General features: G+C 43.9%; 2 protein-coding genes across 2 annotated transcripts in view; one reads left to right on the plus strand and one right to left on the minus strand.

Moving 5' to 3' along the window:
- The window catches only part of LOC105468008 (methyltransferase 21A, HSPA lysine), a 61,711-nt gene extending 58,491 nt beyond the window's left edge, over window positions 1-3,220 (minus strand). Inside the window, exons 1-3 of the mRNA XM_024788577.2 lie at window positions 3,132-3,220; window positions 2,917-3,004; window positions 2,715-2,786 (exon numbers count right to left, since the gene is read on the minus strand). The gene's annotated coding sequence lies outside the window, so the exon portion shown is untranslated. The remainder of the gene's footprint in view (window positions 1-2,714; window positions 2,787-2,916; window positions 3,005-3,131) is intronic.
- An 8,586-nt stretch (window positions 3,221-11,806) lies between these two features.
- On the plus strand, window positions 11,807-11,977 carry LOC112424321 (small ribosomal subunit protein uS14-like). Its single transcript, XM_071072471.1, has one exon. It carries the CDS (start codon window positions 11,807-11,809, stop codon window positions 11,975-11,977), a length of 171 nt encoding a protein of 56 aa, XP_070928572.1.
- The last annotated feature ends 1,039 nt before the right edge of the window (window positions 11,978-13,016 follow it).

Consider the following 13,016-nt stretch of genomic DNA (forward strand, 5'->3'; position numbering starts at 1 on the left):
TGGGTGACCATGGGTGAGTCACCTAACCTTCTGAACCTCAATGTCCTATCTGTAAAATGATCATTATATTACTATTTATCTTTGCTGTGAAAATTAAGTGAATTAATCTATTCTTCAAAAGTGGAGAAAGAAAATAAAGTAAAATTTTTATTAGGAGAAAAAACAAAAACTGGCTGGGCGCAGTGGCTCACGCCTTTAATCCCAGCAATTTTGAAGACCAAGGTAGCCGGATCACTTGAGCCTAGGAATTTGAGGCTGCAGTGAGCTATGATCTCACCACTGCACTCTAGCCTGGGTGACAGAGCCAGGCCCTATCTCAAAAAAAAAAAAAAAAAAAAAAAAAAATTCAATGTAGAAGAAAACTGGTTTTTCACCCCTCCTTTGAAATAACTTGAGGCCATTTGCCCATATGCCTGGGTCCTGGCCAGTATGATGTAGGCCGTAATGCCCCTGCCTAAGAGCCCTTTCTTCCCCATCTGCATGCCCTCAGAGGTGGGCAAACTGGAGAAGCTGGATCCCTGAGTCATTGCTTAGAGGAGAGTTGCTCAACTCACAGTGGATTGTGACATGAGCAAGAAATCAATCTTTGTCATGTTAAGCCACTGAGATTTGGAGTTTATTCACTATTGCAGCATATAGCCTGTCTCCATTAATACACAAGGGCAGGCCATTTGAGCTGGGGAAAGGAGAGGGCTCTGAAGAGGTGACATTTAAATGGAAATTTTAAAAAGTAGAAGAAAACAGCCACTTGAAGGGTCAAGGGAAAGGCATTTCAAACAAGGGAACAGAAACTGCAAAAGCCGCCAGGCAGAAGAGAGAAACTGTCAACTGACCGGCCAGGAGCAAGGGGGAAGGGGCACAAGATAACTCTTAAGATTAAGTCAAACAGAAGAATGAAAGCTTTGAACTACCCAAACTCCACTAACAACTTACATCCTGCAGGAGAGCCATTTTTGCATCATCACTACCCAACTCTCTGTGTGAGTCACAGACCCTGGGTGCCCTCAAGGATGAGGCTGGCTGCCCTGAAGACACTACCATACAGCTGAGGGGTTGGCTTAAGGATATTCAAAAAGCCTTAAGGAATAAAGCTCCAGTTGGTGCCACAGAAAGACAACCATAGACAGAGTCTTGGTATAACTGTTTTCACCACCATCTTTTTTAAGTTCTTCTCTAGCTTCTCAGTATTTCCGTAAGAACTGACTGCAGAGAGAAAAAACAAGACAACTGCTCAGCTACCTTGGGGGAATATGCAGCATAAATAGTTACATTTGGATTCTTCATTTTGCTGATGAAATCACATTTTTGATCACAGCTCCTGGACAACTGCAGCCTTGCCTGATGCTCTTGTTCTACAACAAAATAGAAGCAGCAGCTAGGGGAGAAGTTTCCAGACTTGTGTTCTGTTGGGTTTTAGAGTCACATTTGTGGCTTTTAGCTGGAAATGGCTGGAAACCTATTTGTTGAATGAATGAATAAATGAATGAATGAATGAATGAATGTTACATCACATCAAATTATTGCCCACCTCACTCCAAAAGTGTTTAAATGCGAATTTGACTTATTAGATACCTTTGAGTTAATGATGCTGAAGAATTTGTAGTTCCTTTCATTAACCTAGAATTCAATAATATTCATAGGTGTAGTACATGTCTGGGGAAGAAGCTGTTGACTGTCTTATCTTTTGATGATTCCAAGAAAAGGTAAGGAGCCATTTGCCTTTTCATAGTTTATAGATGAATTTGTGTGTAATTAGAAAAGTGGGTACATTTTAAGTAAGTCAAACCAAAAGACAGTATCAAGGGGAGAATAGTAAATAGTCAAGTGAAAATGCTAGCTTGTAATTCCAAGAGCTCATGTATTTATAGCAGTGCCTCTTCCCAGGTGACACAGGGCATTTGGAGCTCTTTTCCTGATGGTATGTACAGGAGTGGGAGTGGAGTTACATGCTAATGTGACCAGGGAGGATGCAGTGCTGAGGATCCAGGGCAGGATGGAGGCAGTGTCCCCAACTGGCAGCCTCCAGAAAGCCTTGATCTACAGATGTGTTTTGTGTGTCCCATGCAGACTTGACTCTCATGGTGTTTTGTTTTTTAGTTTAGTGTCAACATTTGAAAGTAGGGAGATGTATCGTAGTCCATTTTGCGCTGCTATAAAAGAATTACCTAAGACTGAGTAATTTATAATGAGCAGAAATGTATTGACTTCTGGTTCTGGAGGCTAGAATGTTCAAGATCAAGGGGCTGGCATCTGGGGAGAAACTTCTTGCTGCGTCATTCCATGAAGGAAAGACAAAGAAGGAGTGAGAGAGAGCAAGAGTTCAAACTTGCACCCTCCAGCCCTTTCATAATCATTATTAATCCATTCATGAGGGTGGAGCCTCATGACCTAAACACCTCCATTAGGCCCCACTTCCCAACACTGTTGCATTATGGATTAAGTTTCCAATACATGCCTTTTGGGGGAACACATTCAAACTAGAGCAAGACGTCAGATAAAAATCAAGATAGTAAAACTGAGATAATTATTTGAAATGGCTTTCTTTGAAAATTTTGAAATATCTGGCAAACATGGGTCCAAATGCCCACAAGATGGCAATGAGCTAGAGCCAAGCCGGCTCTTCCCCTTTTGGGCATTATGGTCTCCCCTCAGTGTGCCATGGTCCCCTCCCCTCCTTGTTGTCTTGTCCCCACAAGCTTCATTCATTTACTTACGGTACTGGCAGGGTCTGTGAGGGAGCACCGGTAAAAAGCCTCTCATTTTATCTTCTCTGGGTTCTAAACAAGCTGAGAAATAAAACAACGACTGAAGCTGAAGGCAGAAACATTCCGTCTATTTACTGAGCGAGAAGAGGCTGGAGGGCGAGGCTTATATCTGCAGGCAGATGGACCTCTGAAGAATGCTAAGGTGACTCACCCAGCGCTGGATCGGGGCAGGCCTCCCATGTAATTCCTATAGCATGGAGGAGCAGAGGAGAGTGCAGGTTCTGCCCACAGGCCTGGTCCTAGAGGCAGAAAGATCTGGACTGAGCCACACATAGGGAATTTATTGCCAATGCATGCTCCAGGGCAGAGAGGCCTGGAGGCATTCACAGAGCTCCCGTTGAGGAGAAGCAGCACTCCTCAACTCACCTGGGCCTCACAGGTCTGGAGCTGATGAAGGCTACAGGAAGGTTTCTTTAACATCCCAAGCAAAGAATACCTGATGTCCTCCCCATGGTCATGCTGATTTTTTTTTTTCAAGGGGTTTTTAGCTCAAGTAAATATGGTAACATTCAGCTACCATGGAAACACAAAGTTTCTAGGAAGAAAGAAGCAGAACTCACCATCTACTGGGGCAAATCAACTAGAATAAAAACCAAAGAGAGACAAGAGAATAAAAAAGAAAAAAAAAAAAAAAAGAATCAAAAGAGAATCCAAGATGTGCTGTTAAGATGATGCTAAATTGAGGAAAACAAGAAAGGGCCCAGGCACAGACAGGTGGCCAAGCGGGGCCCAGGGGCCAGTGACTGAGGTATGACCACCATATTCATTGAGCACTAGCTGGTGCCATGCACATTTGTGACGATGCAAAGAAGGGCATGTGAACCCCACTTTAGAGATGAGGAAATTGAAGCAGAGAGTGATTCCGAAAGGCCGGCGGAGAGATTCCACAGGCAGCCCCACTGACTCCGAAAGGAACCTTTCCACTCTCCTTGCCTGCTGCTTCAGCCAAACAAATGGGGCTTCATAGAGAGCAGGAGCAGCCTGAGGCCTCTGGGGTGGCTGGAATGGGCTCCTTTAAAGAAGGGCATGGTGGGTGCAGTGGCTCACGCCTGTAATCCCAGCACTTTGGTAGGCAGAGGTGGGAGGATTGTTTGAGCTCAGGAGTTTGAGACCAGCCTGGGCAACACAGCGAGACACTGTCTTTACAAAAAATAAACAAAATTAGCCAGGCATTGTGGCACACGCCTGTAGTCCCGGCTACTCTGGAGGCTGAAGTGGGAGGATCACTTGAGCCTGGGAGGTCAAGGCTACAGTGAGCTATGATCATGCCACTGCACTCCATTCTGGGCAACAGAGCAAGACCTCGTTTCAAAAAATAAATAAAATAAAATAAAAAGGACAGGTCTGGAGTCAAGGCCGTCAGCTGGGACTGGAAACTCAAGGCTCTCCCTACCCAGGGAGACCAAGCATTGGCGCATCTCCCTGCTAACGAGGGCTCATTTTGGTCTTCCCATTCATCCTCTTCCCTGTGGTGCTGTGACCTGACTGACCCCTCCTCTGGCTGTCCAGTCCCCACTCCACACCACAGAGCACATCTAGCCAAAGAAGGAAGGTGGGAAAAAGCTGAACACGCAGGGATATGAAATCAGCCTCCACAGACACCGTTTCTGACCCTCTCCAGACATCAGCAACAAGGTTTCCAGAAGCGCTGGGGAGCTGTGTGGCAGGATAACCTCCTTCCAGGGCCTTCCTTGACTCCTGATTCAGTAATCACGATGCCACCAGCAGACAAACCTAACACATACCTGTATAGAGTCATGTTCACTCAGCAGTTCTCTAACAGAACAACTGTGTAAATTTCCTTAATAGGAAATGTTTTTAGAAGGAACATATGGAGAGTCAAAAAGTGGCTAAATATAAATCTATATTTACAGAACTGAATCAGGAGCAAAGAAAATTTAAACAGAAAGAGCTGGATGGATAAGCTTTCTCTCAAGACAGGTTTTTCTGTGTGTGTGTGTGTGTGTGTGTATGTGTTCAGTGTATGTGAATTTCTAGAACACCAGTGTTACCTACAGTTAAAAAAAGAAAAGGAAAAAATCTGATGCCAAAAATAATTTTGACGCCAGTCACATTACAGAAGTATCCAAGGCTCAGCCGGACGCGGTGGCTCACGCCTGTAATCCCAGCACTTTGGGAGGCCGAGGCGGGCGGATCACGATGTCAGAAGATCGAGACTATCCTGGCTAACATGGTGAAACCCCGTCTCTACTAAAAAATACAAAAAAATTAGGCGGGCGTGGTGGCGGGCGCCTGTAGTCCCAGCTACTCGGGAGGCTGAGGCAGGAGAATGGCGTGAACCCCGGGGGAGTTTGCAGTGAGCCAAGATCGCGCCACTGCACTCCAGCCTGGGTGACAGAGCGAGACTCCGTCTCAAAAAAAAAAAAAAAGAAAGAAAGAAAGTTAGTGGATAAAGGGATAGAGAATTGGGTACTTCTTTTTTTTTTTTTTTGAGACAGAGTCTGGCCCTGTTGCCCAGGCTGGAGTGCAGTGGTGCTATCTCGGCTCACTGCAACTTCTGCCCCTTGGGTTCAAGCCATTCTCCTGCCTCAGCCTTCCGAGTAGCTGCAACTTACAAGCACCTGCCACCATGCCCAGCTAATTTTTTGTATTTTAGTAGAGACAGGATTTCACCCTGTTGCTCAGGTTGGTCTCGAACTCCTGAGCTCAGGCAATCCGCCCGCCTCAGCCTCCCAAAGTGCTAGGATTACAGGCGTGAGCCACCAAGCCCAGCCTCTGTCCATTAACTTTTATCAGCAGTAAACTCATTTGGTTGCATTACAGACGTGGAGATGATCAAATAGAACATAGATTGTTCTAATACAAGTTTCAAGCTTAAGATTATTTTTTAACTAAAGTAACCCTACGAGAAATGTTTTACATTACCAATGCTGAAAGCAAAAAGAGGCAAACTTTGGGCCGGGCTTGGTGGCTCATGCCTGTAGTCCCAGCACTTTGGGAGGCCGAGGCAGGTGGATCACTTTAGGTCAGGAGTTCAAGACCAGCCTGGCCAACATGGTGAAACTCCGTTTCTATCAAAAATACAAAAAATTAGCTGGACGTGGTGACAGGCACCAGTAGTCCCAGCTACTCTGGAGGCTGAAGCATGAAAATTGCTTGAACCTGGGAGGCAGAGGTTGCAGTGAGCAGAGATCACAGCACTGCACTCCAGCCTGGGTGACAGAGCGAGACTCCATCTCAAAAAAAAAAAAAAAAAAAAGAGTGGCAAAGTTAGCAGGAATGAAGGAAACTCCCATGGCTTAAAAAAAAGAGAAAGGAATGAACATTTATTGAGCAATTACCACATGCAAGATGGTTGGTGGGCATTCTCTCCTTTGAGTTTCATAATATAACTTGTATGAGTCTGTTCTCACGTTGCTACAAAGAAATACCTGAGACTGGATACATTTTTCTTTTTTTTTTTTGAGCCTGAGTCTCACTCTGTCGCCCAAGCTGGGGTGCAATGGTGTCCATCTCAGCTCACAGCAACCTCCGCCTCCCAGGCTCAAGTGATTCTCCTGCCTCAGCCTCCTGAGCATCTGGAATTACAGGTGCACGCCATCATGCCCAGCTAATTTTTTGTGTTTTTAGTAGAGACAGGGTTTTCACCATGTTGGCCAGGCTGGTCTCAAACTCCTGACCTCAAGTAGTCCACCCGCCTCAGCCTCCCAAAGTGCTGAGATTATAGGCGTGAGCCACCACACCCAGCCATATTACTATTGTTATTTTAGAGCTTTATTGGCCACATCAATTTCCAAGCCTTGAAGAGAAAGTCCCCAGTGTCAAATAAAGGTGCTCCCTCTTGAAAGGACAGATTAGGTTTTATGACTCACAGGGCTAGTATCATACATATTGAGCAAGTTTGGGTGAAAAGCTATACATATTTATGAGAGGAGCCTGGCACACATGCAGTGGGTAATTTTTGTATTTTTAGTAGAAATGGGGTTTCATCATTTAGCCAGGCTGGTCTCAAACTCCTGACCTCAGGTGATCCTCCTGCCTTGGCCTCCCAAAGTGCTGGGATTACAGGTGTGAGCCACTGCGCCCGGCCCATAGGGGTGGATTTCTAATGAATAGCTAAGCACTATCCCTTTGCTGCTGTCCTCTCAATAGTGAGTTATTGCAAGAGCTGGTTGTTATAAAGTGTGGCAACTGCCTGCCCCCATCTCTTGTTCCTGCTTTTGCAATGTGAAGTGCCTGTCCCCACTTCACCTTCTGCTGTGAATAAAAGCTCCCTGAGGCCTCTTCAGAAGCCAAGCAATGTCTGTGCCATGCTTGTACAGCCTGCAGAACCATGAGCCAGTTAAACCTGTTTTCTTTGTAAATTACCCAGTCTCAGGTATTCCTTGTTAGCAATGCAAGAATGGTCTAATACATATCGAGACCTTACATGTTTACACAGTGTATTAGTCCAGTCTCACACTGCTATAAACTGACCAAGACTGGGTAATTTATAAAAGAAAGAGGTTTAATTGACTCACAGTTCCACAGGGTTGGAGAGACATTAGGAAACTTACAATCATGGCAGAAGGGGAAGCAAACATGTCCTTCTTCATGTGACAGTTGGAAGGAGAAGTGCTGAGCAAAAGCAGGAAAATCCCCTCATAAAACCATCAGATCTCGTGAGAACTCACTCACTATCACGAAAACAGTATGGAGGTAATCACCCCCATGATTTAATTACCGCCCACTGTGCGGATTATGGGAACTACAAGCCAAGATGAGATTTGGGTGGGGACACAGCCAAACTATATCACACAGTATGATGTGATATACTACTTTACTCAATTGGATAATTGGAAAAAAACTGTAACAGCATAGGATAGGTCCTGCCAAGTCTCCTCCTGTTGCTTTCCTTTACTCAAATGTCAATTAAAAAAAAAAAATAGAGACAGAGTCTCACTATGTTGCCCAGGCCAATCTCAAACTCCTGGCTTCAAGCAATCCTCCTGCTGGGGCCTCCCAAAGATCTGGAGTTACAAGCATGAGCACTGTGTCTTTCCAATGGCAATTTTTGAATAAAAGGATTAACTACTAATTCTGAGGCATTGGAGATTGAGGAGAATGAGAAAGACGGCCAGCACTGTGTGCTTCTCTGGCTGTTCATTGTATCAGTTTGCATGAGAGGGCAGTGGGCTCAGTTTACTGAACAGTAGTTCCCCTACTTCATGAATGTTTTTCAAGGATGATTCTAGAAGGAACTAGAGGAGTAGGTAACAGCAGCATTGATGGAAGATTCTGAGAGGAAGTAAGCCACATCTAAGGAACTCTAGCCAACTAAAAATAAGTTCTTTATCTAGTATTTAAAAAGCATCTTCAGTGTAATCAACCAAAAATTTCCTAAGAAAAATGGGCTTGCTCATACGTTGTTGGTATGAAGATGTATTGTTATAAAGGTTTGAGAAGGCAATTGACAATTGACAATATGTATCAAAATTATTTTCTTTTTTTTTTTTTTTTGAGACAGAGTCTCACTCTGTAACACAGGCTAGAGTGCAGTGGTGCAATCTCAGCTCACTGCAACCTCTGCCTCTCAGATTCAAGCAATTCTTGTGCCTCAGCTTCCCTAGTACCTGGGATTACAAGCATGCCTGGCTAATTTTTGTATTTCTGGTAGAGATTGGGTTTTGCCATGTTGGCCAGGCTGTTCTCAAACTCCTGACCTCAAGTAATCCACCCGACTTGGCCTCCCAACGTGCTGGGATGACTGACATGAGCCACCACACCCAACCTTATCAAAATTCTTAATGTCACTGCCATAACATAGCAGTTCCACTTAAAGAATGCACCTATAGGAGTACTTATGCCTGTAATAAAAATTTTGACTAAGGTAATCAAATTAAGCAACATATGCATAATGGGAGTCCCACAGAGGGAGGGGAAAAAAACAGGTAAAAATAATATTTGAAGAAATGATTGCCAAAACCTTTCCAAATTTAATGGAAAATATTAATTTACACATCCTAGAAACTCAATAAACTCCAAGTGGGATAAACTCAAAGATATGCACACTGAAACACCTTATAGTCAAGTTATCTAATGTCAAAGACAATGAGAGAATCTTGAGAACAACAAGAGAAAAATGACACATAATGTACAACAGATCCTCAAAGAGATTAACAGCTTACTTTTCATCTGAAACTGTAGGGGCCAGAAGTCAGTGGAATGACATATTCAAAGTGCTGAAACAAAGACCATCATACAAGAATTCTACATCCAGCAAAATAGCTTTCGAAAATTGAGACATTAAGACATTCAAATAAACAAAGATAATCAAAAACTGAAAAAATTCATCACTAGTAGACCTGCTCTATAAGAAATACTAAAGGGAATCCTGGGCTGGGCACAGTGGCTGACGCCTGTGATCCCAGCACTTTGGGAGGCCAAGACGGGCAGATCACAAGGTCAGGAGATCGAGATCATCTTGGCTAACATGGTGAAACCCCGTCTCTACTAAAAAATACAAAAAATTAGCAGGGCGTGGTGGTGGGCGCCTATAGTCCCAGCTACTCGGGAGGCTGAGGCAGGAGAATGGCATGAACCTGGGAGGCGGAGCTTGCAGTGAGCTGAGATCGCACCACTGCACTCCAGTCTGGGCGACAGAGCGAGACTCCATCTCAAAACAACAAAAAAAGAAATACTGAAGGGAATCCTTCAGCTACATGAAAGAACACTAGACAGTAATTGAATCCAAGAAATAAAGAATCCAAGAAATAAAGAGCACCAGTAAAGGTAAAAATAAAACTGCAAAGGTAAATATAAATAACATTATAAATGGGTTTGTGTTTGTGTGTGTAACTCTTTTCCTACCTAATTTAAAAGACAAAAGTGGCCAGGCATGGTGGCTCACACCTGTATTCCCAGTACTTTGGGAGGCTGAGGCGGGCAGATCACTTGAGGTCAGGAGTTTGAGACCAGCCTGGCCAACATGGTGAAACCCCGTCTCTACTAAAAATACGAAAATTAGCTGGGGGTGGTGGTGCATGCCTGTAATCCCAGGTACTCAGGAGTCTGAGGCAGAGGAATTGCTTGAACCTGGGAGGTGGAGGTGTCAGTGAGCTAACATCACGCCACAGCACTCTAGCCTGGGCAACAAGAGCAAAACTCCATCCAAAAAAAAAGAAAAAATTTTATTTTGCCTCATAGAACATAACAACATATAAGTGACATAAATAGGCGTTTCATGAACTGATATTTACCTATTACTATAACACACTGATATTTTCTTTTCTTTGTTTTTTTGTTTTTTGAGATGGAGTTTTGCTCTTGTTGCCCAGGCTGGAGTGCAATGGTGTGATCTCAGCTCACGGCAATTTTCCGCCTCCCAGGTTGAAGTGATTCTCCTGCCTCAGCCTCCCAAGTAGCTGGGAATACAGGCATGCACCACCACACCTGGCTAATTTTGTATTTTTAGTAGAGACAGAATTTCACCATGTTGGGAAGGCTGGTCTTGAACTCCTGACCTCAAGTGATCCACCCGCCTCAGCCTCCCAAAGGGCTGGGATTACAGGAGTGAGCCACTGCACCCAGCCTCAGTAAGTTGATTTTTATGACTACTAATGGGTCCCCCAAAACAGATCTGAATCATAATTAGTCTACTTGTTATAAGAAAGTATGTGTTTGGCTTTTTGTTTAAGGAAAAAACAAAAAAAAAATTGGAAAATATTTTCAAAAATAAATGTTTATCAGCATTTTTATGGGAAACAATCTGGTGGAACAGGAGCCCAGCCAGGTAAATCATACAATCCAAGCAGAAAGAAATCATGGGAACGTGTCTCTGAATGGAGAGAGAAACATGGCTTCACAGGAAGCTTGCTTATTGAGATGTAGGACAAATAAAGTGGGTGAAAGAGGTTAAAAAAAAAAGCACTCTGAGAGGAGATTGAAGCATAACTTTAATACACAAAACAAAAGCTGTATTCCACACTTCTGATCATCTCCCCTCTCTTACTCTTCAAGCTTTAGATTCCGACTTTCTAATACCACATCCAATCATATCGAATTAGCCTGAAGTTTGATTTGGAAGGCGGGTGACCCAGTCTCATTTTGGCCTGATGACATTTTGGGCTTGGGGCTATCTCCCTTTTTCAGTACTTAGCTCAACTACAGAAATAATACCAGCAATAATATCATACCCTTACCATGCACCTCTAATTGAAATGTGAATGGATGTGCTATTGGCCAAGGGCCCCTGTCCACTAATTATGTATCATCTGAAAGTCTGACCCAAGTATCTGACAATCAAAGAGGGATAGCTTTCATCCTGCTGTTATCTGTTCACAGTTATGCCATCTGGCTCTTCTACCCAGAAGAAAACTTGGCATCCATATTCAACCGGAATGACCGTCAATTCTCAAAACATCTTATTTTCTCTTTGCCAAGAACCAAGTGACAACTGATCTCAAAGTGTAAGCACCTAACCTATAAAACAAATGACTTGGGGGAAGAGGCATTTTTCTCAATGAAAAATAGGGTTGAGAGAGTATTTTTGTGTCATCAGACATCTCAAACTATTTTCTAACAGTATAACCTAATTTATATTTTCTTTGTGTTTGTCTCTGACTTTTCAGTTCCTTTTTAATAAATACTTTTTGAGCACCTGCCATATGAAATGAAATGAAATGAGCCAAGCACTAAAAGGATACCAAGCTGTACTAGTCAGGGAAATGGCTCTAGCTCTGTAGGAATAAAACATCAGATTTCAGGCCGGGCACAGTGGCTCACGCCTGTAATCCCAGCACTTTGGGAGGCCAAGGCGGGCAGATCACCTGAGGTCAGGAATTCGAGACCAGCCTGACCAACATGGAGAAACCCTGTCTCTATTAAGAATACAAAATTAGCCAGGTGTGGTGGCGTGCGCCTGTAATCCCAGCTACTCGGGAGGCTGAGGCAGAAGAATGGCTTGAACCCAGGAGGCAGAGGTTGCGGTGAGCCAAGATTGCGCCACTACACTCCAGCCTGGGCGACAAGAGCGAAACTCCACCTCAAAAAAAAAAAAAAAATTACCTTTACCTCATTAAACTCCTGAGAGCAAGAGCAAGATGGGTCACCAACAACTGTACTGGGGCCACCCGCAAAAATTTGGCCAGGGTTCTGGCTCTTGTCGCGTCTGCTCAAACCAGCATGGTCTGATCCGGAAATACGGCCTCAATATGTGCCGCCAGTGTTTCTGTCAGTATGTGAAGGATATCGGTTTCATTAAGTTAAACTAAATGATGTTCCTTCAAAAGACTATCCAAGGCATCTACCTAATGAAAAACCATGACAGTTCTCTGTACATAAAATAAGCATTTTTTTTTTAAATCTTTAATTTAAAAAAAAAAGAGGAAAGAAACTTCATCAGAGTAGAAAAGAGTTCATAGAAGAGGGGTATCATGGAGGAAGTAGCATTTGAAATGATCCTTGACAGAACTGCCAGACAGCCTTTGTAAGAGCAGCATTCCAGAGGGAGCAGTGAGCACTAATAAAGCAATAGTGGTGGGGAGAGAATGTTGAGTAACTAGTTTTCCTCAGCAAAGTTTTTCATAGGGAAGAGATTAAGCTTTAAACGTGAGTTAGATCCCTGCTATCTAAGACCTTGAACGTCAGGGAAAGAGGTGTTTTGTTTTGTTTTTTGCTTTGTTTTTTTTGACACGGAATCTTGCTCTGTTGCCCAGGCTGGAGTGCAGTGGTGCGATCTCAGCTCACTGCAGGCCCCGCCTCTCGGGTTCATGCCATTCTCCTGCCTCAGCCTCTGGAATAGCCGGGACTACGCAGGGAAAGAGTTTTAATTCCATTCCCCCGTTATCATGATCATTATGCTTTTTTTTTTTTTTTTTTTGAGACAGAGTCTCACTCTGTCACCCAGGTTGGAGTGCAGTGGCACCATTTCGGCTCACTGAACCTCTTCCTTCTGGGTTTAAGCAATTCTCCTGCCTCAGCCTCCCGAGTAGCTGGGACTATAGGCGCGTGCCACCATACCCGGCTAATTTTTTATTTTTAGTAGAGACGAGGTTTCACCATGTTGGCCAGGCTGGTCTCGAATTCCTGACCTCAGGTGATCTGCCCGCCTCAGCCTCCCAAAGTGCTGGGATTACAGGCGTGAGCCACCACATCCAGCCAGATCATCGTGCATTTTTAACACAAAGGCCCAAGAACAATTATAGCATTAATTGTTGACAAGTCATGGCCCCAGACCAGAAAATACATTCAGTCAGAAAAGATTTCATTTTGCAGAGGGCAACGCTAATGACAGCATCAAATTGCATTCAC

Source organism: Macaca nemestrina, chromosome 11, assembly GCF_043159975.1.
Source record: "Macaca nemestrina isolate mMacNem1 chromosome 11, mMacNem.hap1, whole genome shotgun sequence".
Taxonomy (NCBI): Eukaryota; Metazoa; Chordata; class Mammalia; order Primates; family Cercopithecidae; genus Macaca; species Macaca nemestrina.